Source organism: Grampus griseus, assembly GCF_964374135.1.
Source record: "Grampus griseus genome assembly, chromosome: 8".
NCBI lineage: Eukaryota > Metazoa > Chordata > Mammalia > Artiodactyla > Delphinidae > Grampus > Grampus griseus.
Window position 1 is genome coordinate 103,560,111 of NC_139002.1, and position 26,985 is coordinate 103,587,095.

General features: G+C 51.6%; 1 protein-coding gene across 2 annotated transcripts; it reads left to right on the forward strand.

Moving 5' to 3' along the window:
* Positions 1 to 14,421: 14,421 nt before the first annotated feature.
* Positions 14,422 to 26,889, forward strand: SCYL1 (SCY1 like pseudokinase 1). Of its 2 annotated transcripts, none has more exons than XM_082659360.1 (18): positions 14,422 to 14,593; positions 14,945 to 15,085; positions 15,296 to 15,418; positions 15,499 to 15,725; positions 16,172 to 16,262; positions 16,339 to 16,494; positions 18,794 to 18,952; positions 20,229 to 20,336; positions 21,099 to 21,212; positions 23,113 to 23,268; positions 23,848 to 24,036; positions 24,158 to 24,233; positions 24,741 to 24,905; positions 25,135 to 25,277; positions 25,942 to 26,013; positions 26,137 to 26,349; positions 26,442 to 26,496; positions 26,625 to 26,889. In XM_082659360.1, the coding sequence occupies exons 1-18, from the start codon at positions 14,483 to 14,485 to the stop codon at positions 26,747 to 26,749; spliced, it is 2,424 nt and encodes an 807-aa protein (XP_082515486.1). In that variant the 5' UTR covers positions 14,422 to 14,482; the 3' UTR covers positions 26,750 to 26,889. The 2 variants fall into 2 exon arrangements, with proteins under 2 accessions (XP_082515486.1, XP_082515487.1); XM_082659361.1 differs by having other exon boundaries at positions 16,423 to 16,494.
* Positions 26,890 to 26,985: the final 96 nt, after the last annotated feature.

Below are 26,985 nucleotides of genomic sequence, written 5' to 3' on the forward strand. Positions count from 1 at the left end.
GAGCCCCAGAGGCACCACCGGGATTCAGCATCACAGACCTGCAACAGTAACACTGCCAATACCCAGCAAACGGTGTGGTCTCCCTTCCTTTTCCCACCAGGGAGGGAAGCCCATACCCAGCCCTCCTGGCAGCCCAGGTGCCCCCAGAAGGTGGAGTCAAAAGGGAGAGAAGTGAGGTGGTCCTGGCCTCCCCTGAGCCCTGGCCCCTCCCAGCTCCTTCCTGGAGCCTGGAATAATAGCAGAGGGGGTGTAGGGCAGTGGGGGGCCAACAAGCCTGGGAAGGAAGATGTGAGGACGTGGAGCAGGGGGGTAAGGGGGGGCGTGCTCTCACCCCCGCCTGACCTGGGCCACTTGCCCCAGAGAAGTGACGTTGGGGGAGGGAGAAGGGTGGTGGTGGAAGTCGACCGGTTCCCAGGCCAGCCCACCTCAGAGCTGAAATGTTGTCCCTGGGAACCAGACGTTCCTGGGCCCAGGCAACTGACAGACAAACAGGTGGCTCGAGCTGCATCCATTTCTGCCCAGGTGGAGCCAGGCCACTGGGAGACAATGCTGTCCCTTCATCCCTCTGCCTGACCAGACTGTCCCATCCTGCCTCCGCTCGCTCACTCGTAACACTCATCCACGTGCTCCCAGCAGTCACCGGGCTGAGATTTGAATCCAGGCAGCCTGGCACACACACAACTCACGTTCTCAACACACACTCACCAGCCAGCTGTGCCTGGGTCCAGTGACAGAGCAACATGGGCCCTGTACTCAGGGAGCCCGCGCCATCAGCCCTGACATGCTCATGAATGCTGGGTTCATTGGCCATTACGGTCAGGCCAAGGGCCTCCGGGGCTGGGAGGAGGGTGGGCTTCCTGGAGGAGGAGGCATCTGAGTCGGACCTTGACAAAATGTTGGGACTCACTCATGCGAGGACAGGAGGAAAGTCACCCCAAGGGAGGGAAACAGCGTGAGCCAAGGCAGGAGGCTGGAAGGCTGTTTGTCCGTGGGGTTACACCCTCGATTCCAGGAGGTGTCTCTCCCCAGCCTACTCCTGAGCTTTGGGGACACCCTCCCCGGCTCCCCACCCCACTCTCTTTTCCCCAGCCTCCCCCACTTTCACTTTCTCTTGATTCCTTTTGCCTCTCCTTCCAAGGCTTTGAAACTGTCACATGATTTCTAATCGTGTCACCCTTACATTTGTAACCAGAGCACTGATTATTCACACTGGCCCACTTGTGCCCCAGGTTCTCAGCTCACCCTTGCTTTCTTGAATCCTGTTCCTTCCTTCTGGGTTCAAGGTCCTTCTTCCTAAGGTACTTCTGGAAGTTCTCTCAGCAAGGATTTCTGAGTGGTAAATACTCAGAGCCTTTGTTTGAAATATCTTTATTTCACTCTCTGCTTTCAAGGATAGTTGGGCTGGGTATGGCATTTTCAGTAGCCCTCACTTTCCCTCAGCACCTGAAGATGTCGTCTGGATTCAGTTGTTGCTTTTCAGAAGTTGCCTTCTGCCCCACATTCTGCCCCTGGACCCCAAGCCCTCACAAGCTGCTCCTGCTTCCTCTGAACCATTTGAGGACCCTCCAGATGGGAACCTCCCAAGGATGAAATTCTTGGCACCCTACATTCCCCCAGCTTCTGGGGCAGCCAGTCCTTAGAGCTGCCCTCTGTCACCCACCACACAAACATACCCTGGCTCTCTGCTCCATGTGGTCCTGCAGCCTCCTTCCTCCTGCGTGGCTCTCCCCTCTCCTGCTCCCTGCCCCGGGTCCCTTTCCTCTTCCTGACCCTCTACCTCCTGCATAGCTTCTGCACCATCCATGCCTCTCACCGCCTACCACCTCTGCCCTGGCCCAGCTCCCCCAACTGTGCCTCCACAACCCCTCCGGAATGTTCTCTACATGATGCCTTTACTCCTTCCAGTCCTTTCCCAGGCTGTGGCCTGACAGATGTTTCTAATGTACAGATCTGATCGTGCCACCCCCCTTGATGGTCCCGTTTTCTCCCATGGAGATAGTCAACCTCCATGACCTGACTGAGAAGCCTTACATGATCTGCCTGTGCCCACTTCCTGGCTCCATCTTTCCCATCTCAAACTAAGGGCTCCTTCCAAGTCCCCCACAGGAATCACTTGGGAAAGATTTTTATCTGTACAGAAACGTCATCAGATAAACCAAAAGCAGAGACATTGGCACTTTGTCACACATCACAGTCTGCTGTGGGTAAATGTAAAATTCCTTTAGGTTGGGTGAAACGTTGAACAGTGTGTGCTTTGTGAAGATTCTGTTGTATTTTGGCTTTCTTCTTCAAACCAGGAGAGATGTTTTTTGAAAAACGCATCTCCACTATATGTTTACATACAATAAAATTCCTACCTTTTTTTTTTGGCCGCACTGCATGGTTTGCAGGATCTTAGTTCCCCGGCCAGGGATGGGACACAAGCCCCTGCAGTAGAAGTGCAGAGTCCTAACCCCTGGACCACCAGGGAGTTCCGTAAAATTCCTATCTTTTAAGTGTACAGGTTGATGAGCTCTGACAAATGTACCTGTGTAACCATCACCGTAGTCAAGGTATTTCAGAACTCTTAATTCTATTCCATTTCCCTGTATGTATGTTTATTCTTATGACTGTACCACACTGTCTTGATTACTATTGCTTTGGAGTAAGTTTATTTATTTATTTAGGCTGTATTGGGTCTTCATTGCGGTGCACGGGCTTCTCATTGCGGTGGCTTCTCTTGTTGCGCAGCACGGGCTCTAGGCACATGGGCTTCAGTAGTTGTGGCGCACGGGTTTAGTTGCTCCGCGGCATGTGGAATCTTCCTGGCCCAGGGCTTGAACCCGTGTCCCCTGCATTGGCAGGCAGATTCTTAACCACTGCGCCACTAGAGAAGCCCCTGGAGTAAGTTTTAAAATCAGAAAAGAGGGCTTCCTTGGTGGCGCAGTGGTTAAGAATCCGCCTGCCAATGCAGGGGACACGGGTTCGAGCTCTGGTCCGGAAAGATCCCACATGCCGCGGAGCGACTAAGCCCGTGCACCATAACTACTGAGCCTGTGCTCTAGAGCCCGTGAGTCACAACTACTAAAGCCTGCACACGTAGAGCCCATGCTCCGCAACAAGAGAAGCCACCGCAATGAGAAGCCCACACACTGCAACAAAGAGTAGCCCCCGCCTGCCGCAACTAGCGAAAGCCCCGCTCGCCACACTAGAGAAATCCGGGGCACAGCAACAAAGACCCAACAGAGCCAAAAATAAATAAAAATTTTAAAATTTATTTTTAAAAAATCGGAAAAGAGTGAGTCCTCCAATTTTGTTCTTTTTCAAGATCGTTTTGGCTACTATGAATCCCTTGCAATTCCATGTGAATTTTAAAATCAGCTTGTTAATTTCTACAAAGAAGCCAGCTGGAATTCTGATAGGGATTGTGTTCAATCTGTACATCAATCTGGGGAGTGCTGCCATCTTAATAATATTAAGTTTTTGACCCATGAATGTGAGATGCTTTCCCACTGACTTAGATCTACGTTAGTGTTTCAACCATGTTTTTGTAATTTTCAGAGTATAAATTTTGCACTTCTTTAGTCAAATTTATTCCCAAATATTTTATTCTTTGGATGCTATTGTAAATGGAATTGTTTTCTTAATTTCATTGCTAATGTATAGGACTTTTTAATATTGATCTTGTATCCTGCAACCTTGCTGAACTCCTTTATTAATTTTAATAGCTTTTTCATGAACTCCTTTGGATTTTCTGTATAAAATATCATGTCATCTGCAAATAGAGATAGTTTTTTTTTTTAATTTTTACTGGAGCATGGTTGATTTACAATGTTGTGTTAGTTTCAGGTGTACAGTAAAGAGAATCAGTTATAATATACATACATCCACTCTTTTTTAGATTCTTTTCCCATACAGGCCATTATAGAGTATTGAGTAGAGTTCCCTGTGCTATATAGTAGGTCCTTATTAGTTATATATCTTGTATATAGTAGTGTGTATATGTCAATCCCAATCTTCCGATTTATCTCTACCCCCCTTACCCCCGGTAACCATAAGTTTGCTTTCTACCTCTGTAAGTTTATTTCTGTTTTGTAGATAAGTTCATTTGTACCTTTTTTTTAGATTCCACATGTAAACACTATCATATGATATTTGTCTTTCTCTGTCTGACTTACTTCACTCAGTATGACAATCTCTAGGTCCACCCATGTTGCTGCAAATGGCATTATTCTGTTCTTATTTTATGCCTGAGTAATATTCCATTGCATATATGTACCACAACGTCTTTATCCACTCTTCTGTTGATGGACATTTAGGTTGCTTCCATGTCAAACAGAGGCAGTTTTAATTCTTCCTTTCCAGCCTAGATGCTTTTTGTTTCTTCTTGTCTAACTGCCCTAGCTAGAACCTCCAGTATAATGTTGAATGGAGGTGGTAAGGTGGATATCCTTGTCTTATTCTTGACATTAGGAGAAAAACATCCAGTCTTTCACCATTAAGTATGATGTTAGCTGTGGGTTTTTCATAGCTGCCCTATCAGGTTAAGGACGTTCCATTCTTTTTTTTTTTTTTTTTTTAAGTTTTTTGATGTGGACCATTTTTTTTTTCTAAATTTACTTTTTAAAAATTTTCATACTTTTTAATGGCTGAGTATTTATTCCATTATATATATGAATAATAATTATATATAATTTATTCCATTATATACATAATGGATCTTTTTTTAAAAAATAAATTTATTTATTTATTTATGGCTGGGTTGGGTCTTTGTTGCTGCGTGTGGGCTTTCTCTACTTGCGGTGAGCCGGGGCAACTCTTCGTGTGGTATGCATGCTTCTCATTGCGGTGGCTTCTCTTGTTGCAGAGCACAGGCTCTAGGCGCGCGGGCTTCAGTAGTTGTGGCGCACAGGCTCAGTAGTTGTGGCTCAAAGGCTCTAGAGCACAGGCTCCGTAGTTTTGGCGCATGGGCTTAGTTGCTCCACAGCATGTGGGACCTTCCCAGATCAGGGATCGAAACCATACCCTCTGCACTGGCAGGCGGATTCTCTTTTTTTTTCCTGGCAGGCGGATTCTTAACCACTGTGCCACCAGGGACGTCCTGATGTAGACCATTTTTAAAGTCTTTATTGAATTTGTTACAATACTGCTTCTGTTTTTATGTTTTGGTTTTTTGGCCCCGAGGTATGTGGGCTTTTACCCCGTGTTGGAAAGCGAAGTCTTAACCACTGGACCACCAGGGAAGTCCCAAGGAAGTTCCATTCTATTCCTAGTTTGTTGAGTATTTTTTTTTGTTGTTGTTGAGTATTTTTATCATGAAAGTGTGTTCGATTTTTATCAAATGCTTTTTCTGCATCTATTGAGAGGATCTTTTTTTTTTTTGGTTTGTTTTTTTATTCCATTAATATGGTGCATTACATTAATTGATTATCAGATGTTAAACCAACTTTTCATTCTTAGGATAAATCCTACTTGATCATGGCATATAATTATATATATAATATATGTATATTTATTATATTATATAATATATAATTATATATATAATATATGTTGCTGGATTTGGTTTACTGGTTTGGAGAGCTTTGCATCCATATTCATAAGAGATTTTGGTCTGTAGTTTTGTCGTGATGTTTTTTCCGGTTTGGGTATAGGGTAGTAGTGACTACAGAGAATGAGTTGGGAAGTGTTCCCTCTTCTATTTTTTGGAAGTGTTTGTAAAGAATTAACATTCTTTTTAAAATGTTTGATAGAAGTCACCAGTGAAATCATCTGGGCCTGGACTTTTTTTTTTTTTTTTTGCGGTACGCGGGCCTCTCACTGTTGTGGCCTCTCCCGTTGCAGAGCACAGGCTCTGGATGCGTAGGCTCAGCGGCCGTGGCTCACGGGCCCAGCCGCTCCGCGGCATGTGGGATCTTCCCGGACCGGGGCACGAACCCGTGTCCCCTGCATCGGCAGGCGGACTCTCAACCACTGTGCCACCAGGGAAGCCCTGGAGTTTTCTTTGCATGTAGTTTTTTGGGTTTTGTTTGTTTGTTTACTTTTTGGCCACACTGTGCAGCTTGTGGGATCTTAGTTCCCTGACCAGGGATCGAAGCCGCGTCCCCTGCATTGGAAGTATGGAGTCTTAACCACTGGACTACCAGGGAAGTCCCTGGTGTGTAGTTTTTTTGCTTCCTGTGTGGTGGCTTTTTTATTTATTTATTTTTTGATTGATTGCTAATTCAATCTCAACTTGTTACAGATCTATTCACATTGTTTCTTTCTTCTTGAGTCAATTTTGGGAGTTTGTATATTTCTAGAAATTTGTCCATTTCATCTAAGTTATCTAGTTTATTGGCATACAATTACTTATAGTGTTCCTTTATAATCCTTTTAATTGCTATGAAGTCATTAGTAAAGTCCCTTCTTTCACTCTGATTCTAGTAATTTGAGTCTTCTCTCATTTTTTTTCTCAGTCAACCTAGCTAAAGGTTTGTCAAGTTTACTGATATTTTCAAAGAACTAGATTTTGGTTTCATTATTTTTTCTCTATTGTTTTTCTATTTCATTAATTTCCACACTTTAAAAAACTAATTGATTTTTTCCAGTTTTATTGAGAAATAGACTTAATTTTTTAAAGTTTCAGGTGTACAACATGATTCAATATTTGTATATATTGCAAAATGATCACCACAATAGTCCAGTTAACATCCATCACCATACATAGTTACAAAACATTATTTTCTTATAATGAGCACTTTCAAGATCCACTCCCCTAGCTACTTTCAAATATGCAAGACAGTATTAGAAGCTGTAGTCACCATGCTGTACATTACCTCCCCATGTCTTATTCATTTTATAACTGGAAATTAGTACCTTTCAACCCCCTTCTACCAATTTGCCCACCCCACCCAATTTCCATTCTTAACTTTATTATTTCCTTCCTTCCACTTGCTGAAGGCTTAGTTTTCTCTTCTTTTTCTAGTGTTTTAAGATAGAAGTTTAGGTTATTGATTTGAGATGTTTCTTCTTTTTTAATATAGGCATTTATAGCAATAAATTTCCCTCTAGGCACTGCTTTGGCTGCATCCCATAAGTTTTGGTATGTTTTGTCTTCATTTTTTTTTTATTAATTTATTTTTTAGTTTTGGCTGTGTTGGGTCTTCGTTTCTGTGCGAGGGCTTTCTCTAGTTGTGGCAAGTGGGGGCCACTCTTCATCGCGGTGCACGGGTCTCTCACTATCGTGGCCTCTCTTGTTGCGGAGCACAGGCTCCAGACGCGCAGGCTCAGTAGTTGTGGCTCACGGGCCTAGTCGCTCTGCGGCATGTGGGATCTTCCCAGACCAGGGCTCGAACCCATGTCCCCTGCATTAGCAGGCAGATTCTCAACTACTGCACCACCAGGGAAGCCCTGTCTTCATTTTTATTCATCTCAAAATATTTTCTAGTTTCCCTTTTGATTCTTCCTTATTTAGGAGTTTGTTAGTTTTAATTTCCACATATTTAGGTTTCCAAAATTTCTTTCTGTAACTCATTTCTAATTTCATTTGATTGTGTTCAGAGAACACACTTTATTTATTTTATTTTTTTTTCAGAGAACACACTTTATATTATTTACATACTTTTAAATTTATCGAGGCTTATTTTTCAGCCTAGCATATACTTTATTCTGAACACTGTGCCATGTATATTTGAGAAGAATATATATCCTGCTGCATTGTATTTCTTTAATTTCAAGGACTCTTGTGATTACACTGGGCCCACCAGGAAAATCTAGCATAATCTATCTTTTTTTTTTTTTAAACATCTTTATTGGGGTATAATTGCTTTACAATGGTGGGTTAGTTTCTGCTTTATAGCAAAGTGAATCAGTTATACATATACATATGTTCCCATATCTCTTCCCTCTTGCGTCTCCCTCCCTCCCACCCTCCCTATCCCACCCCTCCAGGCGGTCACAAAACACGGAACCGATATCCCTGTGCCATGCAGCTGCTTCCCACTAGCTATCCACCTTACTAGCATAATCTATCTTAAGGTCAGGTGATTAGTAAGCTTAATTCCATCTACAACCTTAATTCCCCCTTTGTCAAGTAACATATTCACAGGTTTTGAGGATTAGGATATGGACATTTTTAGGGGGTCATTATTCTGCCTGCCACAACAGGCCAGAATCATGAACAGCTTCTTTTTTTAAAGCATTGTATTTACTAAACAAACAAGCATAAAAACAAAACAAAAACCACAGAACAATTTTTTGAAATGTAATAGTAATGAAGGCAAAGTAACTTTTACCTTAAAGTTATTCTCATACAATTTTGCAGACTTTTAAATTTTTACTTTTTTTTTTTTTTTTTGACCACATCACGCAGCTTGCAGGATCTTTAGTTCCTCAACCAAGGATTGAACCCCAGCCCACAGCAGTGAAAGCGCCAAATCCTAACCACTGGACCACCAGGGAATTCCCTAAATGTTTCTTTAATTATCAATTTTTAGACTTAAATTTAATTCTAAAATTAAATTTGGGTAACTGCCACATAAGATCCACCATTGTTTAATAGCAGTTTTTCTGTTTTCATGACGAAATCTCCTAAAATAAGTAGAAAAAACACAACTGATCATTTTATCCTGTGGTAAGTCATCAAGAAACAAAGCATGGACCACTAGCAAGTGGCTTTCAGAATCTTGCAGTGAGTTGAACAAGAAATATTTTTCCCTGAAGTCTTTGGAGCCCTGATAGCTAAACTTAAAGTTTTTATTTTATTGTAGGGAAATATACCTCAACTGGCAAAAGACAGGTGGAGGGGGGATTTTCCAAAGCATTCATACATGCATACATAATATGTACATTTATATTATATATATGTTTTTATAATGAAAAATATATAATTACACATATATAATGAAATTACACATATACATATGTATGTGTGTAAATATATGTATACATATATAGTTTTCTGTTTACAAAAGGAATTCACTTATTGTGAAAACTTCAAACATCACATCAAAGAAATAAATATTATGTTGAACTGTATGAATTTACCAATATTTCGCTATTTTTGACATATAAAGACAGCAATTTCATACTGTTCAATCTAATAATACAGCAAGGAGAACTCCCTGTAATCCCCATGTCCTGGAGGAAACCACTGCCGTTCGGTATGTATTCCTTCATGCTGGAGAGTATGTCTGTGCATATTTATGGTTGGTGGAGTTATTACCACAATGACATAACATGGATAATTTTGCAATCGGCTTTCTAAGCACTTTGTAGAGCAAAGCAAATCCTAGCACTGGTTGTGCTGCTTCCCCTCTACGGAGCCTCCGTTTTCTCACCTGCAAAAGTGAAACTAATGATTCTGTGCCAGTTATTAATTTATTGACTCTCAGCTCCAAATTCATCATGTTTGCCCGCTTTGTGAATATGAATCCGGTCCCTTTAAATAATTTTCCTTTGCCAGATGGCATAATGTTAAATTTTACCAGTAGAGGGCGCTAACAGACACTGCTTGATGAAGGTTTTACTTCCGGGTTTGAAGGCGTTCCTCTCGGCGGGCTTCTGCAGCGCGGCCAATTTCTCGACTCACCTCCCCAGGGCAGCTTTTCTAGCAACGGGTTCCTGCAGGGCAGGTGGCCAGCAGCCCTCAGCCCCCACCCTAGGAGAAGTGGACCGCTTCTAGTGAGTCACTTTCCCATGAACAGCTTTCCCCAGCACCCTAGAGGGTGGTTTTCCAGCAAGTTCCATGGGGTGTGCACAGCACTTGAGCAACTTCTCTACTATCCACTGAGCCCCAGCCATTCCCTCTCCAGCCAAATCTGGATCTCAGACTTGGGGCAGGAGGCGGGCTCTATCTCAGCCCTAGGGTTGGGGGCTGCTCCGTATACTTGTTATTCCTGTATTCTTTCGAGTTCTGTCTCTCTCTCTCTCTCTTTTTTTATACATCTTTTTCTTTTCTTTAAAAAAATTTTTTAAAATTTTTATTTATTTATTTTTATACAGCAGGTTCTTATTGGTTATCTATTTTATACATACTGGTGTATATATGTCAATCCCAATCTCCCAATCTTTTTCTTTTTCTTTTTTTTTTGTTTTTTCTCTTTTGGCCTCGCCATGGGGCATGCAGGACCTTAGTTCCCTGACCAGGGTTGGAATGCGTGCCCCCTGCAATGGAAGTGTGGAGTCTTAACCACTGGACCACCAGGGAAGTCCCTAGAGTTCTCTGTACTTCTTACTAGCCAATTCCTTGTTATTCCAATCCTGTTACAGTTAATAATTCTTTACATTAGACTTCCCTTGTTCAAATCACTTTGTGGTTTCTCTCTGACTGGCGCAGAGCCCCCATATTGTTATGAAGATCAGACAAGATCCTGTAGGGAGAGCACCTAGCTCAGTGCCTGCCATGCAGGGGGCACTCAGAAAACAGCTGTGGTATCTCTACCATAATCATCATTTCTCCATGTCAGAACCTGTAGAGAAGCCTCTTTCTTACCAACTGTTGTTGTGGTTCCATAGTATGGATGGAATTTTGAATCACTCCATTCCTGATGGACATTTGGATTTTTCTAGTTTTCCATGATTACGAACAGCCCTACGATCCACAGAAGAGATGTCATTTATTGAACACTTGCTGCATCCTATGCACTGAAGCAATTACATATACTAACTCACGAATCCTCACAACATGCCTAGTGTATTAGCTCCTACGGCTGCTCTAACAAATTGCCACAAACTTTGTGGCTTAAAACAACACACATTCATTATCTTACAGTCTGGATGTCAGAAGTCTAAAATGAAGGTGACAGCAGGACTGTGTCCTTCTGGAGGCTGCAGGGGAGAACCTGTTTCCTTGTCTTTTTCAGCTTCTAGAGGCCACCTGCATTCCTTGGCTCATGACCCCTTCCTCCCATCATTCCACCCTCTTGCTCCCATTGTCCACCTCCTACTACTCACTGTGATCTTCCTGTCTTCCTCTTACAAGGACCCTTGTAACTACATCAGGCCCATCCAGATAATCCAGGATAATCTCCCCATTTCAAGACGCTTAATTTAATCAAAACAGTAAAGACCCTTTTACTATGTAAGGTAACATATTCACAGGTTCCAGGGATTAGGATGTGGATATCTTTGAGCATACCACACCTATGAACTAGATACTATTATTCCACCCATTTTACAGGTAAGAAAACTGAGGCACAAAGAGAGTAAGTAACTTGCCCAAAGTCACACAGCTCATAAGCAGAGAGCTAGGATACAGGAGGTCTGGCTTGATAATCCAGGCTCTAACAATTACATTGCTTTGTATAAATCTTTGCATACCTGAATGAGGGTTTGTGTAGGATACATTTCTAGAAGTGGAATGACTGGGGGAAACTGCTTAACAGGTATTGCCAACTTGTCCTTCACTACAGCTGTGCCAATTAATTCCCAGCAGCAGTGCCTGAAATCCCAAATTCTTCCTCATCCCAACTCTTGATGCTCTGAGGGCAGAAGGTTACGTGAATACAAAGGATTTGTATTCAGAACCAAAGGATTTTGACTGCTTATCAACGTAGGAACTGAAAAATGTTTCTCTTCGTGAAATGAGAGGAACATTACTTACCTAATAATAAACAAAAAATTACAGTTGTAATAAAGAGCCATCAGTTTTCTGGAGAAAATAAAATCATTTCATTACCTTAATGTATTGCAAGACTGAAAACACTGGCCTAGCACTGACCGTGATTCCAGCTTCCTTTCCTCACCGAGACTTGTTGTCAGAGGCAACACTTCTGAGAGTTTTATTGATATTTTCCGCCTCCATGGGTTGTTTTCATCTCCCATGTCATCTCCTGAAGATCTCTGGTTAATAAATCACTTCCATCTTTGAGCCTTTCCAATCACCCTCTCTTCTTCTTGCATCCATGCCACAATTGTTGTTTACAGCTTCCTTTTCAAGGCTTTCCATTTCCCTTCCCAGTGTGCTATTTAGATGGGGCCGAATACTTCTACTCACCACAGTGGCAAACACTTACATAGTTACTTTTATAATCTTCATTTTACACATGAGGAAAAGAAGTGAAGTGACTGGCCCAAGATCTCACAGATATGGGATTTGAACTGAGGCATCTGCCTACAGGTTCTCCTGCTTGACATCCTACTGTATCTCCTCTGGAGCAACGGGCCTCCTGATGCACCCGTGAACCCCAGGCCTGCCTGCCCTGGGGCCTCCTAGGGTCATGGCAGGGCTGCAGGGCTGTGTGCGCTCGTCCTGGCAGGTGAGGGAAGCAGCCAGCAGCACTCAGGCACTGCCACTTCCTACTGCGTAAGCCTTCAGAGCCTCAGTTTCCTCATCTGTAAGGTGGGAACAACATTGGTCCCCCACATAAGGCAGTGAAGAGGAACTGGTATTATCCTCATTTTCTAGTTGATGAAATGGAGGGCTCACAATGTGAGGACAGGCTCAAAGTGAGAACTTGGGAAAGGGATGCTGTTCCTTCCTAGGCTGCCAGCCTCTCTGCGCCAAGCTTTGCTGGAGAAGCAGGGTTACTTAGAGAATCTGGGAGGCAAATCCCTTTCTGGCTCTTCATTTGTAACTATGCTTCCTGTTGTCCTCTGCCCAGTCTGTTTTACCTCCTCGCTGTTCTTCTGTGCACTGGGACTCCAAGATCTCCCCCCAGCCCAGTGGCCCTGCCCTTCCTGCACTGGTTTCCTCTCCAGATGAGGCGCCCTGCATGGCACAGGCCTAACATTTGGCAGGTGCATAGAGAATGTGCCACTAACTGAACACTGCCACGTGAACCCTGTGTTCTCAAACCCTCCCCTCCAACCGTGATCTCTACGCCAAAGCATCACCCCGCCCCAGCCTGCCATGTTCCATCATTCCACACTCACAAACTCATAGCTCAGCCTTCGGTAGGGTAAAGTTCCAGACTCTGGGACTTCCCTGGCGGCCCGGTGGTTAAGACTCCACGCTTCCAGTACGGGGGGCACGGGTTCAATCCCTGGTCGGGGAACTAAGATCCCACAGGCCACGCGGTGAGGCCAAAAAGTAAAAAAAACAGAAAATCAAACAGTTTCAGACTCTGTATTCTGGCATTCAAGCCCTCTGCTTGCCCCCCTCCCATGACAAGATGCTCCCCACGCTCCAACCTTGCAAATTCCATATTCACAGTGTTGTCAGCATCTTCCTAGTGAAGCCGCGGAAGAATCTCTAGTTACTATTTCTATTCGGCCCCGAGCAGCCAACACTGTGTCTGATCCTCCCTCCGAGTGTCCTGCACAGGTACTTGGACAAGAAAAGGGAGACTAAGTCTCCACTGAGCAGCTGTTTTATGTTAGGTGAGGCACCCCAATTTATAGATGGAGGAACTGAGGCTCCCAGGTAAGGTGAGTTCTCACAGCTGGTGAGGGGGGCTGGGCTGGGATTCAAACCCAGCTCTACTGACTTTGGCATCCCTGCCCTTGAATCCACTCCCAAAGGCATCCCCACCAGACGTTTCATAATCAGTCCCAGAATCTATCCATGCTCCGTAGGGTGTGGTTGCGGGTCTGTCCCCAACCCTGGGTCCCCTGAGACCTTACCTGCAGAGAAGCCATTGCCAGCCCAGCCGCTTCTGGACATTGGGCTCTGTCCAGCTAAGGGGCTGGGTCTCCATCAGTATGAATGGCATTTGAGCTTCTGACACCACTTTGCCACAGACAGCCCCTATCTGCACAGGCAACTGGGGGACCTGGAGGAGATTCCGGCCCTGAAGACCAGACAGCCAAGTCTGCTGGGCCCAGGAGAGCAGGGGCCCCTCCTGGCCCCCTGGCTTCTTCTAGACTTGCTGGGCTGTTCCTCCTCTATCCTTCTCCTTTCCTGGGGTCACTGCCTTTTCCCTCCCCCAGGTCCCCTCCCCCATCCCGGGGTTCCTAGACTTTCCCAGGGCCTTTGCTTCACTCTCTGCTCCCCAACCACGCTCATTTTCCGGGGCTCTGCTTCCTTGTGCCTCTCTCCCCTGGTCACTTCCTCATTCCACCAACACGATGCCTCATCGGATCCTGGAGGTGCCCACTGGCTGGTGGGACAGAGAGTCTGGCTTGGGTATAATCGCCCTCCCTAAGCCTTTTCCCCACTGAACACTGCACCCCCTTCATGTCTGTCTGTCGACTTCGTCTTCCAGCTGTCTCCCTATCTCTCAGCTTCCTTGCCTCGGTTTCCCCTCCTCAGCCCCTTCTCAAGCTCTAATCCTTATATAACGCTGGGAGGTGGACTCTATTACCACCCACATTTTAGATTTAAGGACACAGAGGCGCTGAGAGTTTGGGTGACCTGCCAGGGCGCCAAAGCTGGTAACTGGCAGCTCCCAGCCAGCGCGCTCTATCTAGGCCCGGTGGCCAGCCGAGGGGTGGTCTCCCGGCTCCCCTCCGCCCCTGCTCCGCCCCCACAGATCGTAGCCCCGCCCCCGATCCGGCCCCGCCCTCGCCCCGCCCCGCCCCGGCTCGGGCCGCCGGAGGACCAGGAGCTGAGGACCCCGATCCCGCGGCGGCGGCGGGGACGATGTGGTTCTTTGCCCGGGACCCGGTCCGGGATTTCCCGTTTGAGCTCAGCCCGGAACTCCCCGAGGGCGGCCCTCCCGGGCCCTGGGTCCTGCACCGCGGCCGTAAGAAGGTAAGAGCGACCCCGCTCCGCAGGCCGCAGCGGACCTCGGTCTCGCCTAGTCAGCGCCGCCGGCTCCGCCGCGTCGCGCCCGCCTGACGTGGCTGCGGAGCCTCTAGGGCTACGGGCCGGGCGGGGGGACGGGCAGTGCCGACGTGGCGGGCGGAAGGACCGAGGGACCGACAGGCGGACCCAACCAGGGTTACGTGGGCCCGACTCTGTCCCCAAGGGTTGACTTGGGGAGAGACCAGGCCGGCGGCCCTTCCTTTCCGGCACTGAACCAGCTCCGGGGACCATCTCGGAGGTGGAGTGGTCTGCCCAGGACCCGGCCCACACACCTGAGGCCGCTCCGCCCTCCCACAGGCCACAGGCAGCCCGGTGTCCATCTTCGTGTATGACGTGAAGCCCGGCGTCGAAGAGCAGACCCAGGTGGCCAAAGCTGCCTTCAAGCGCCTCAAAACTCTCCGGCACCCCAACATCCTGGCCTACATCGATGGGCTGGAGGTACCTACCTGCTGCTCAGTCTGCCCCGTCTCTGCCCCTCACTTTTTCCCAGTCTCCCACTCCTGGCTTCTGCCTTCCTGCCAGTTTCCAGCCCTTCTGTCCCAGCGCCCCCCAGATTTGACTTCCTCTTCTCCACCCCTCTCCCCATCATGTCTCTCATCTCGCCTTCCTCTCGCCCCATCCCTCCCTGATCCCCCGTGTCCCCTTCAGACAGACAGATGCCTCCACATAGTGACAGAGGCTGTGACCCCGCTGGGAGCGTACCTCAAGGCGCGAGCAGAGGCTGGTGACCTGAGGGAACTGGAGCTCTCCTGGGGGCTACACCAGATTGTGGTGAGGTGGGGGGCAGTGGTGATGAGAGCAGGGCTGGGGGGCTGCAGCTACTGGGCTGTGATGGCTCCTTCTGCCCCCAGAAAGCCCTCAGCTTCCTGGTCAACGACTGCAGCCTCATCCACAACAATGTCTGCATGGCCGCTGTGTTCGTGGACCGCGCTGGCGAGTGGAAGCTTGGGGGCCTGGACTACATGTATTCCGCCCAGGGCAATGGCGGGGGACCTCCCCGCAAGGGGATCCCCGAGCTTGAGCAGTACGATCCCCCGGAGTTGGCCGATGGCAGTGGCAGAGCGGTCAGAGAGAAGTGGTGGGTGACTGCGGGGGGGTGGTGGTGGCATGCCCCACCCTGCCCTATTCTGGAAGCCCCTGCAGCCTCAGGACCCCTAGATTAGCTGGTACTCCCCTGTCCCCTGCCACCTGACTGAGGAGGAAACTAGGGTCCTCAGGGTGGGGCCCACTCCTTGCTCCCAGGATCCTCGGGGAGGTAGGGCAGGATAAACACAGGCTTTGGGGTCAGGTGGTTCTGAATTTTAAAGTTATGTGACCTGGGGTGGATGTCCTTGCTCTTCTGAGCCTCAGTTTCCTTATCTGTCAAATGGGGCTAATGAAACGTGCTTCTCGGGGCTGATGGGGGGATTAGCTGAGGAACACAGCCCAGGGTTTGCCATGCAGTGAGCGCCTAGTGCCCAGGGTAGATTGGAGGCCTATGCTGGCAGGTGGCAGGGCCTTGAGCAGCTCTGGTCACTGCCTCAGGTCAGCTGACATGTGGCGCTTGGGCTGCCTCATCTGGGAAGTCTTCAATGGGCCCCTACCTCGTGCAGCCGCCCTACGAAACCCTGGGAAGGTGAGTGTCTGACCCCACCCGGCCCCTCTCCACCAGCCAGCCAGCCCCTGCCCTGACCCTGACGCTTCTCCCACAGATCCCCAAGTCACTGGTGCCCCATTACTGTGAGCTGGTTGGAGCCAACCCCAAGGTACGTCCCAACCCAGCCCGCTTCCTGCAGAACTGCCGGGCACCTGGTGGCTTCATGAACAACCGCTTTGTGGAGACCAACCTCTTCCTGGAAGAGATTCAGGTGAGTCCCCTGCCCCACCCTGGGCTCTGGCCCTACGTTCCTCACCCCTGTGTCCTGTCCCCACTTTATAGGCTCCCTGATCATTAGACCCCAGGAGACAAGCACAGACTGTGGAGCTAGGCTGTCTGGGTTCAAACCCTGGCTGCAACTGTCATTTATGTGTGACTTCTCTTGGCTGAAGTTCAGTCCTAATAACAGCACCTACTTCAAAGGAGCAGGGTGAGGAGTCAGTGAGTCTGACTTGCATAGTGTAGTTTCCGGCACATAGTGGGTGCTTACTGACTGCTCCTGGCACTCTGTTAACTGGCACTGGCCCTGAATGTTGGGCTGTGGTGTGGGTAGCAGGGTGGGGGGTAAATGGACCAGGCCCCCAGCCTTGGGGACTCTCACTGGGGGAAAGGGACAAAAAAACCCATAAATGAGGAAAGCTGTGCTTCCTGGAATGTGGATAAGTGCCGGGAAGGAAAACAGTGAGGGTTGGGTGTTTAGGGAAGGGCTCTCTCAAGGGTGATGTTTGAGCTGTGACCTGAAGGGTGTGAAGGTGGGAGTCATGGGGATGGTAACTGGTGAAGAATGTTCCAGGCAGAGGGAACAGCAAATGGAAAGATGGTAAGGAGGGACCCCTCAGCTTAACCTCATTGAACCTCAGTTTCCATATCTGCCCAGTGAGAATAATTATAGTATCTGCTGACCCATAGCACTGTTGTAGGGAATGAAGGAGGGAGGCTCTGCCCTGGACACCCGTTCTGACCCGGCCTTGTGTGGGGCACACAGAGAGGTGACTGAGAATCCGGAATGGGGGAGGAGTGACAGACACTTCCACAGACCTCGATGGTCTGTGGAATCTTGACTCAGATAGGGGCTGGGAGGCCTTCCGAGGATGGGAACATGAGCTGAAGAAGGTGCTGGAAACGCTGAGCCCTGTTGCCTCCTGGGCAGTGTAGGGACAGCAGGAGCTCTGTTACGTGGAGTTCTTCTTCTCACATGGCTGGCTTTACCGGGCTGCCCTTCTCCGTAATATGTGCCCCACAGGAAATAGGCTGTTTCTGGCAGGTCCCGATGAGAGCGTGGGAGGGCAGTGCCCAGTGGCCCCTCTTCCCATCATTGAGTGCAGCGGTGGAGAGAGCCCGGCTGTGACTCTCAGTGTGCGACCTTGGATGCGGTTTGGCCTCCTCTGGGCCTTTGCTCCCCTGAACCCTGTCGTTAGAGCACCAAGCCTGCCTCCCACACTAGATTGAGCTGCTCAAGGGCCAACCAGGTCCTCCCCAACCCCAGTTAGAGATCACCTCTTCTGGCCCAGGCAGCAGCTCTGGAGGTGAGGGTACAGCAGAGAGCACAGGGACTTTGGAAGCGTACAGGACAGGGTTATAATCCATGCCCTACCATTCCTGCCTGGTGACCTTGAGCCTCAGTCTCCTCCTTTGTAAATGGGGGAATGACAGCACTTCTTCACAGCCTGTAGCACAGCGGAGGTGCCACACCACCGGGTCATACCCTTCCTTGACGGCTTCTTAGCTGTGTAACTTTGGACAAGCTCCTTGCCCTCTCTGTGCCTCAGCTTCCTCATTGGATTATTTCATCTGTGTAAAGGTTTTAGCACGTAACCTGCCTGGCACGTAGTTTGTGCTCAGGAAGTGTGAGTTGTGGGTATTACAGCCTCGGGGAGGTTAGGAGGACTGAAGGAGACCATCGAGCTGACAGCCTGGCCTGTTCGGGCCCAGTGGGAGGACGAGCTCTGGGGGTAAACTGCACCTCATCCCTGCCTTTCCACAGCCTGCCACGACCTCCACCCACGGAGCTGCAGGTGTGCCCAACCCAGCCAGGCCCAGGGTGCCAGAGTGAGCCCCTTGGCCTCACTAAGCCTGTTTTCTCGTCTGTGCCGTGGGGTTAATGGTACTCACACCTTGTGTCGTCGTGAGGAGCAGAGGCAACGCTGATAAAGGCCTTGATCCCCCTAGTGGCTGCTTTCACAGCAGCAGGCCAGGTGGCAGTGACAATAATGACGGTCACTGACTGAGCGCCTCCAGTGTGCCGGGCAGCTTTCATGTGCGTTTTCTGGTTGAATCCTTGGCACAGTTCTGTGAGACAGTACAGTTACTACCCCATTTTACAGGTGGGGGAACTCGCCTAAGGTCACACGGCTAATAAATGGGAGAGTTGGGATTTGAACCCAGCCCATCTGGCACCCCAAGCTTAAGTTTACCTTCGGGTTGGAGGTGACCCCCGTCCTTGCCCGTGGCTGACGAGACCGTGACCAGGCTGATTTCCCGTTCCCTGCATCCTGTCCATGCTCCACCAGATCAAAGAGCCAGCCGAGAAGCAAAAGTTCTTCCAAGAGCTGAGCAAGAGCCTAGACTCGTTCCCTGAGGATTTCTGCCGCCACAAAGTGCTGCCCCAGCTGTTGACCGCCTTCGAGTTTGGCAGCGCAGGGGCTGTTGTCCTCACGCCCCTGTTCAAGGTGAGTGGGGCCTGGAGCCTCAGGAACTGTGGGCCCAGAGACTGGCTGAGTAGGTCTGAAGGGCAGAAGAGAGGCCAAGGGCACGGCCAGCCTCGCTGGTGTCCTGGCAGGGGCAGCCTGGTTAGGGAGATCCAAGCCCACGTGACGGGGAGCTTTTTTTTAATATATGTACTTTTTTTTTTTTTAATTTTATTTATTTTGGCTGTGTTGGGTCTTTGCTGCTGCGCGCGGGCTTTCTCTAGTTGCGGCGAGCGGGGGCTACTCTTCGTTGCGGTGCGCGGGCTTCTCACTGTGGTGTCTTCTCTTGTTGCGGAGCATGGGCTCTAGGCACACGGGCTTCAGTGGTGTGGCTCGCGGGCTCTAGAGCGCAGGCTCAGTAGTTGTGGTGCACACGGGCTCTAGAGCGCAGGCTCAGTAGTTGTGGCGCACGGGCTTAGTTGCTCCACGGTATGTGGGATCCTCCCGGACAGGGCTCGAACCCGTGTCCCCTGTATTGGCAGGCGGATTCTTAACTGCTTCCCACCAGGGAGGTCCGAGGAGGAGCTTTGACATCCAGTGGTTCAGCAAGTCAGGGTCACCCTGACCAGCTGTCAGGGAGGTGGTGGGGACTTCTTGTCCCTGGGGAAGGGACACCCTGTGCTTCCAAAATTCTTTTTCCAAACACTCCTTCCTTCAGAGCCTATAGCCCTTCCTCCATTTCCTCAAGACAGCCTCCCTGGTCTGACCTGGGCACTCTGGTTCCCAGGGCCCAGGGGATCACCTGCTCACCACCTCACTTTCCTTCCTCCTTCCTGACCACTCGGCGCTTAGCTCTCTTGCTTCTAGGGGCTGGATCCTCTCTCCCTCCTCAGACCCCAGCCCACTGTTACTGGGGCGCCTGCCATTTCCCGCTCGGTGGGAGAACCCTTTCCCCAAACGAACTTGGCATGCGGGAAGCGGGGAAGACGGCAAGTGAATCTGTGGAGCTGAGAACCCCCAGAAATCACAGGCAGAATTCTGTGTGCATGTGGTGTCTAGGTGCTTGATTATACGGAAGGGCACGGAGCCTTGTGAGCCTCCTAAGAAAGGCCTTGACGCAGAAGGGTTAAGGGCAGCGCTGACTGAGACGGAGTACGGGCAGAGGGGCTGCTGAGGATGTGCCTGCCCCACCCCACCGCCCTCACCCCGTTCCCACCCTGGGAAATCAGCAGGGAGCCTGAGGGAGTTAAATGAGCCCAGTGAAGTCATCTCAGTCCTGTGGACGGAGCTGAGCCCCTCTTCCCGCGCCTTCTCTCAGGTGGGTAAGTTCCTCGGCGCTGCAGAGTATCAGCGGAAGATCATCCCTGTCGTGGTCAAGATGTTCTCATCGACTGACCGGGCCATGCGTATCCGCCTCCTACAACAGGTAGGGGCCACGGCACACCCTGCCTGCTTCCACCCCACCCGGGCCCCACCCTGGCTGCACGGGAGGCCCCCTCCTCACCTGCAGCCCCAGGCAGCTAGCTCAAGCCCCTGCGCCGGCTACACAGGGACCCCAGAAACCCCTCCCTGAAACATACACACCGGTGAGGAACAAGCGGGGCTGTGCTCTCAGGAAGTCAAGATAATCGCAGGGCTCATTGGCAGCTTTGGGAATGCCCCGCCCGCCCGGGCTGCAGGGCTTAAACGCCTCCCCCTGCGCCGCCCAATCTCCTGGCTCGGTCCCCTCTAGAGTGGGGATAATGTCTCTCTTGCCAACCCCAGGGCAGCTGGGAGCATCATACAGGACCGATGGGATCGAGGGTGGGGGCCACCCGTGCTTCCAGGCAACATTCCCTCTCCGGTGCTCAACACACCAGCCTTCCTCACAGCGCTTCTCTGGGCGGGGGTTGCACTCCTTTTTATAGACAGGCGGTGGAGGCTCTAAGAGGGGGTGTGACCAGTTAGCCTGCTGAGCAGGACCAGAGGCCAGGCCCTCCACCTCCCATTCCCAGGCTCTTCTCAGCACCCTCCTTGCAGCCTCACCAGTCCACGTGGGCCTGAGGCCAGATGCGAGGTGGGGGCCTCAGGAGACTCCCCTGGCCAGCCAGTGCCTGCCAGGTGGAGAAACCATGTTAAGGCTGATCCCATGTCTCTGGTGAGGGGTAGAAGGGCTGACTGCCTTCTCATGCCCCAACCTGGACCACAGATGGAGCAGTTCATCCAGTACCTTGATGAGCCAACAGTCAACACCCAGATCTTTCCCCATGTCGTGCATGGCTTCCTGGACACCAACCCTGCCATCCGGGAGCAGACAGTCAAGGTGGGTGTAACCAGGCCCAGAGGGGCCACCCCTGGTTTTCTGAGGCTTAGAGGGGGCTCATCAGAGGACACACAGGCCTTGGTTTTGGCCTGTGGGTCGAGCAGGTTATGGGAGGGGCAAGCACTGTTCTGCATGTAGGTCCAGGCTGTGGGTACAGCTCGGCAGGTGGTGGGGGCAACAGGATGGGCATGACCAATAGTCCTCCATTCAGCAGACACGCTTTGTGCCCGGCCCTGTGTCCCATGCTGGGGTGCAGTATGCACAGGCAGACCAAGCTCCCTGCCTTCTTGGAGCTTCTTTTCGAGGAGAGGGGGAGGGGGCTTGGCAGACAATAAACAGAATTAGAAAAAAGTATATTATGTTAGAAAGCGATGGAGAGTGTGAAGAGTTTGCAGTTCTAAAAACAGTGATCAAGGAAGACCTTGCAGAGGAGATGCAAAGGTCCTGAGGCTGGCGTGTACCTGGAGTGTAGGAGTAGCAGCAAGAGGTTCAGCATGGCTGAAGGGGCATGATTGTGGGCAGTGTAGTCTGAGAGGTCATGGTGGGGCCAGGGCCTCGTAGGGCATGGCAGGGACCTGTTGCATTCATGGGAGTGAGACAGGAACCCTGGGGGATTGAGCAGAGCACTGACCTGATCTGACCTGTTGCAAAACACTGTGTTGCTGTGTGGAGAACTAACTGTCAGGGCAAGGGTGGAAGCTGGGACACTGTTAAGTGCTATTACAGTGGCCCAAATGAAAGATGACAGTAGCTCAGACCTGAGTGGTAGCAGCAGGTGGAGAGAAGGGGCAGCATTGTGAAGGTGGAGCTGACAGTATTTGGTGATGGGTAGATATGGAGTCAAGGATGGCTCCAAGGTTTCTGGCCTGAGCAACTGGAAGGTTCAGTTGCCATTTACTGAGAAGACTGGGAGGAACAGTTTTTTTGTTTTGTTTCGTTTCGTTTTCTAAATATTTATTTGGCTGTGTCGGGTCTTAGTTGTAGCATGCGGGATCTTTCGTTGCGGCGCGTGGGCTTCTCTCTAGCTGTGGTGCGTGGGCTCCAGAGTTCACAGGCTCAGTAGTTGTGGCTTTCGGGCTTAGTTGCCCTGCGGCATGTGGGATCTTAGTTCTCCGACCAGTGATGGAACCCGCGTCCCCTGCATTGGAAGGCGGATTCTTAACCACTGGACCACCAGGGAAGTCCCTGGGAGGAACAGTTTTGCGGGAGGAGGTCAGGCCCAGTCTTGGCATGTCTGTTAGCCAGGTGGACATGCACTGGTTATGTGTGTGTGAGGTTTAGGGGAGAAGTCTGGGCTGCAGGTGCGCATCTGGGCACGGTCAGCTAACAAGGGCATTCGAAGCTGTGAGATGGGTGAGCTCGCCTAGGCTGAGGTGTAAAAGATACGAGGCTTGAGGAGTAGCTCTGGGGTGTCTGAACAGTAAGATCTCAGCAAAAAGAGACTGAGAAGCAGCAGTAGGTGAGGTCAGAGAACCAGGAGAGGGCGGTGTCCTGGAAGAACAAGAGACCAAAGCTGCGAGGAGGAGGGAGAATTCGGGGCTGTCAAAGCTGCTGAGGGGTCAAGTTTGGTGAGGATGGAGAATTGGCCTTTGGATTTAGCAACATGGAGATCATTGGTGACCTCAACCCAAGCTAATTGGTAGAGAGTGTATGTGGAGGTGTTTTTGTGAAAGTCTGAGTAGAGTGCACGCAACAGAGAGCTGACGGAGAGGGATGGGAGACAGGAGTGCAAAGCAGTGGGGGTCACCTTCCTCAGCATTCTGGGCAGGGGCCAGGACCAGGTTGGGGGTCGGTTGGGGAGGGCTTTGGCGGGCTTTGTCTCCTCAGTGCCCAGGGCCACTGGTGGCCTCCAGAGTATGCCCGCTCCAGCCCACACTTTCCGCCGTCTCCCGCCCTGCAGTCCATGCTGCTCCTGGCCCCGAAGCTGAACGAGACCAACCTCAACGTGGAGCTGATGAAGCACTTCGCGCGGCTGCAGGCTAAGGATGAGCAGGGCCCCATCCGCTGCAACACCACCGTCTGCCTGGGCAAAATCGGCTCCTACCTCAGTGCCGGCGTGAGTGCCCTGCACAAGTGCCGGGAGCTCTGTCACCATCACGGGACCACAGCCAGGTCCCCCAGAGCCAGGTCTCCTTGTGTGGGGCCTGTCATCCTCCCAGAGACCTAGGCCCTGGGTGCTCCAGCCCAGTGTCTGAGGGTGGAGTGAGTTGAACCGGGTCACACCGCCAGTAGGTGGTGGGTCTGGGAACCAAACCCAGGCCTGCTTGCCTCCACGGCCTTGCATCCCCTCCCCTCAGCCAGGGCCTGTGAATGCAGACGCCTGCAGCTCCCAAGCCCTTAACAGGAATGAATGAGTCGGTCTGCAGTGCAGGTGGGGAGGGAGGCACTGGCCTCAGCCCGGAGGCAGCTGCTGCTCTGGCCCCTGTCACTCTGAGGCAGCGTGAGCCCAGTGATTTGGGAGGAGAAGCCAAGGTCTAGAGGTTTAAGTAAATTCTCCCCATTTGTTAGTGATTAACTCCCATTTCTTAGACTCTGGAGACCCCGTGGATGGCCTCTGTTCTGGGAAGTAAGGCCTGTCAGTTCTGGGCCCCGCACTGATCCTATACTCAGGAGCCCTCTTCCCGCCCCACCCCAGACCAGACACAGGGTCCTCACCTCCGCCTTTAGCCGGGCCACTAAGGACCCGTTTGCACCATCCCGGGTCGCGGGTGTTTTGGGCTTCGCCGCCACCCACAACCTCTACTCGATGACTGATTGCGCCCACAAGATCCTGCCTGTGCTCTGCAGCCTCACCGTGGATCCTGAGAGATCCGTGCGGGACCAGGTAAGGCACAGCTGGGGCTGGGCCCTGGAGCTGGGGCTCTGGGGGATACCTGGGCCCTAGCTGGCCTGGCAGGCTCACGGGAACCTTGGAGGCCCCAGCTCTGCCCCTTGCTACCCCACAGGCCTTCAAGGCCATTCGAAGCTTTCTGTCCAAACTGGAGTCTGTGTCGGAGGACCCCACCCAGCTGGCCGAAGCCGGTGAGTGGCCCACACTCGTGTTCCCTGTGACTCTTGCCACATTCTTTTTTTTTTTTTTTTTTTTTTGGCGGTACGCAGGCCTCTCACTGTTGTGGCCTCTCCCGTTGCGGAGCACAGGCTCCGGACATGCAGGCTCAGCGGCCATGGCCCACGGGCCCAGCCGCTCCACGGCATGTGGGATCTTCCCGGACCGGGGCACGAACCCGCGTCCCCTGCATCGGCAGGCAGACTCTCAACCACTGTGCCACCAGGGAAGCCCTCTTGCCACATTCTTAACTGTCACCTGTCATGGCCCCCTTCTACCTCATTGGAGCGTCCGAAAGCTGGAAGAACCCTAGAGGACAGACTGTACATCACTCCCCCACCCCCATCTCACAGTTGGGAGAACACAGTACCTGGAGAAGGGGGACGCCCACTGCAGGTTGCTCTGTTTCAGTTCTTGCCCTCCTACCACCCTCCCCATGGAAGCCTAAGGTGTCCATACCTGTCTCTCCTGTCACTGCCCAGAGAAGGACGTCCATGCAGCCTCCAGCCCTGGAATGGGAGGAGCCGCAGCCAGCTGGGCAGGTTGGGCCGTGACAGGGGTCTCCTCACTCACCTCTAAGCTGATCCGTGCACACCCCACGGCTGCCCCAGCTGAGACCAACGTTCCCCAGAGACCCGTGCCTGAGGGTGAGTGTCCCAGATTGGCTGTATCGGTGACTGAGAGGGCCTGGGGTTGCTGGCACCCAGGACCTGTTACTGATCGACTTCCCCCCGGGATGGTGATGGGGACATAGGAGACGGTACGGTCTAGTCCCCTTGTGAGCTTCCACTCTACACACCTCCAGCAACCTCGGCCCTGCTCTGAGACCTTCCTGGGGCCCAGTGTGTGGCAACTCAGTGAGCCTCTGTTCCCCAGGACTTCCTGCCCCAGCCCCAACCCCTGTCCCTGCCACACCCACGACCTCAGGCCACTGGGAGACACAAGAGGAGAGCAAGGACGCAGAAGAGGACAGCACTGCTGCCGACAGATGGGATGATGAAGACTGGGGTAGCTTGGAGGTAAGTGGGGCTGAGGAGGCCTACCCGGGGGACCCCAGCTTCAAGGTCACAGGCTCCCCTGCCATTCAAGGAACTCATGTGGGCTTGGCTGGAGTCAGACCTGTCCTCATCTGCACAGTATCCTGGGCAAGTAGGTGTCATGGAGCAGCTGTTGCGGGTTAGAGCTGACAGCTGAGCCCCCACTCAACTCCAGAGGCCAGGCTGCTGTTGGCTGGCTCAGCCCACTGACCCTCCTTCCTCTCCTCCACTCCCCGTCCCTCCTATACCTGTTCTAGGGCCCACCCCACCCTGTGACCAGCAAGGAGAAGTCACTCCCAGGCCTGCAACCAACCAGTCCTCCCTGGGGCTGGGCTCAGCATGGGCTGAGGTTGGAGTGGGGCTGTTCTGAAGGGAATGGGGGCAGAGCTCTGGGTGAGACCCCTGAGGCCACAGGCAGGGGTGTGGAACTCTAGATCTCATTACCCAGCTTCATAGAGGAGTGATGACAGGCCAGGTTCAGCGTGTCCACTTTACTGATGGGAGACAGGGCCTAAGGAGAAAAGGAGAGGGAAGGCAAAAGAAGAAAGGGTGGAGCCCACGGCTGGGCAGGGGCTAGGGGGCTTCCTTGCCCTTTTGGGTGGAGTACAGGGGGCCCTATGGTCATGCTCTCCTCCCCACACTGCAGCAGGAGGCCGAATCTGTGTTGGCCCAGCAGGACAACTGGAGTACTGGGGGCCAAGCCAGCTGGGCTGGGCAGGTGAGCTGGGTGGGACAGGGTACGTGTATGTGGGGTGGGGCCCTGCCCCTCCCTCCCTCCCTCCCTCCCTCCCTCCCTCCCTCCCTCCCTCCCTCCGGCACTATCTCCTTCTTCTCTTTGCAGACCAGCAACCCTGGTCACAAATCCCAGGAGTCAGACTGGAGCAGCTGGGAAGCCGAGGACGCATGGGAGCAGGGCTGGCAGGAGCCAAGCCCCCCGGAGCCACCCCCTGAGGGCACACGGCTGGCCAGCGAGTATAACTGGGGTGGACCGGAGCCTAGTGACAAAGGCGACCCCTTTGCTGCCCTGTCAGTGCGTCGGGAGGCTGGTGCCCAGGTACTCGGCACCTGTCCAGTGGGAGGTTGCAGGCCTGGGGTGGACCTCAACTGAAAGTAGGCCTCCACTCCAGCCCACGCTTCCCTTTCCAGCCGAGGCGGGACTCGTGGGGTGATGACAACTGGGAGGGCCTGGAGGCCGAGAGCCGTAAGTGCTTCCCCTGGGCTGGCTGGCTGATGGGCTAGGGCTACCCTCCTCTGGGGCAGGCATGGGCTGGGAAGCTGAGACTCAGGTTGTCCTGACACCGTCAGCCCTCCTCCCCTTCTTGTTCCCAGGACAGGCCAAGGCAGAGCTAGCCCGGAAGAAGCGCGAGGAACGTAGGCGGGAGATGGAGGCGAAACGCGCTGAGAAAAAGACAGCCAAGGGCCCCATGAAGCTGGGAACCCGGAAGCTGGACTGAACCGCGGGTGTGGGTGCTTCCCAGCCTCGGAGAGCAGGCCCCGCAGATGTATTTATTGTACAAACCCTGGGAGCCCGGCCAGCCTGGCCAGGCACATTTCACATATACATAATCAGAGCCACAATAAATTCTATTTCGCACCCCCTGTGCTGGGCTCAGGCTAGCCCCTCCAAGGAGGCTGGGGTCTGGTACTGCCCTTCGGAGACTGCGCCCACCACGGACATGAACATCAATTT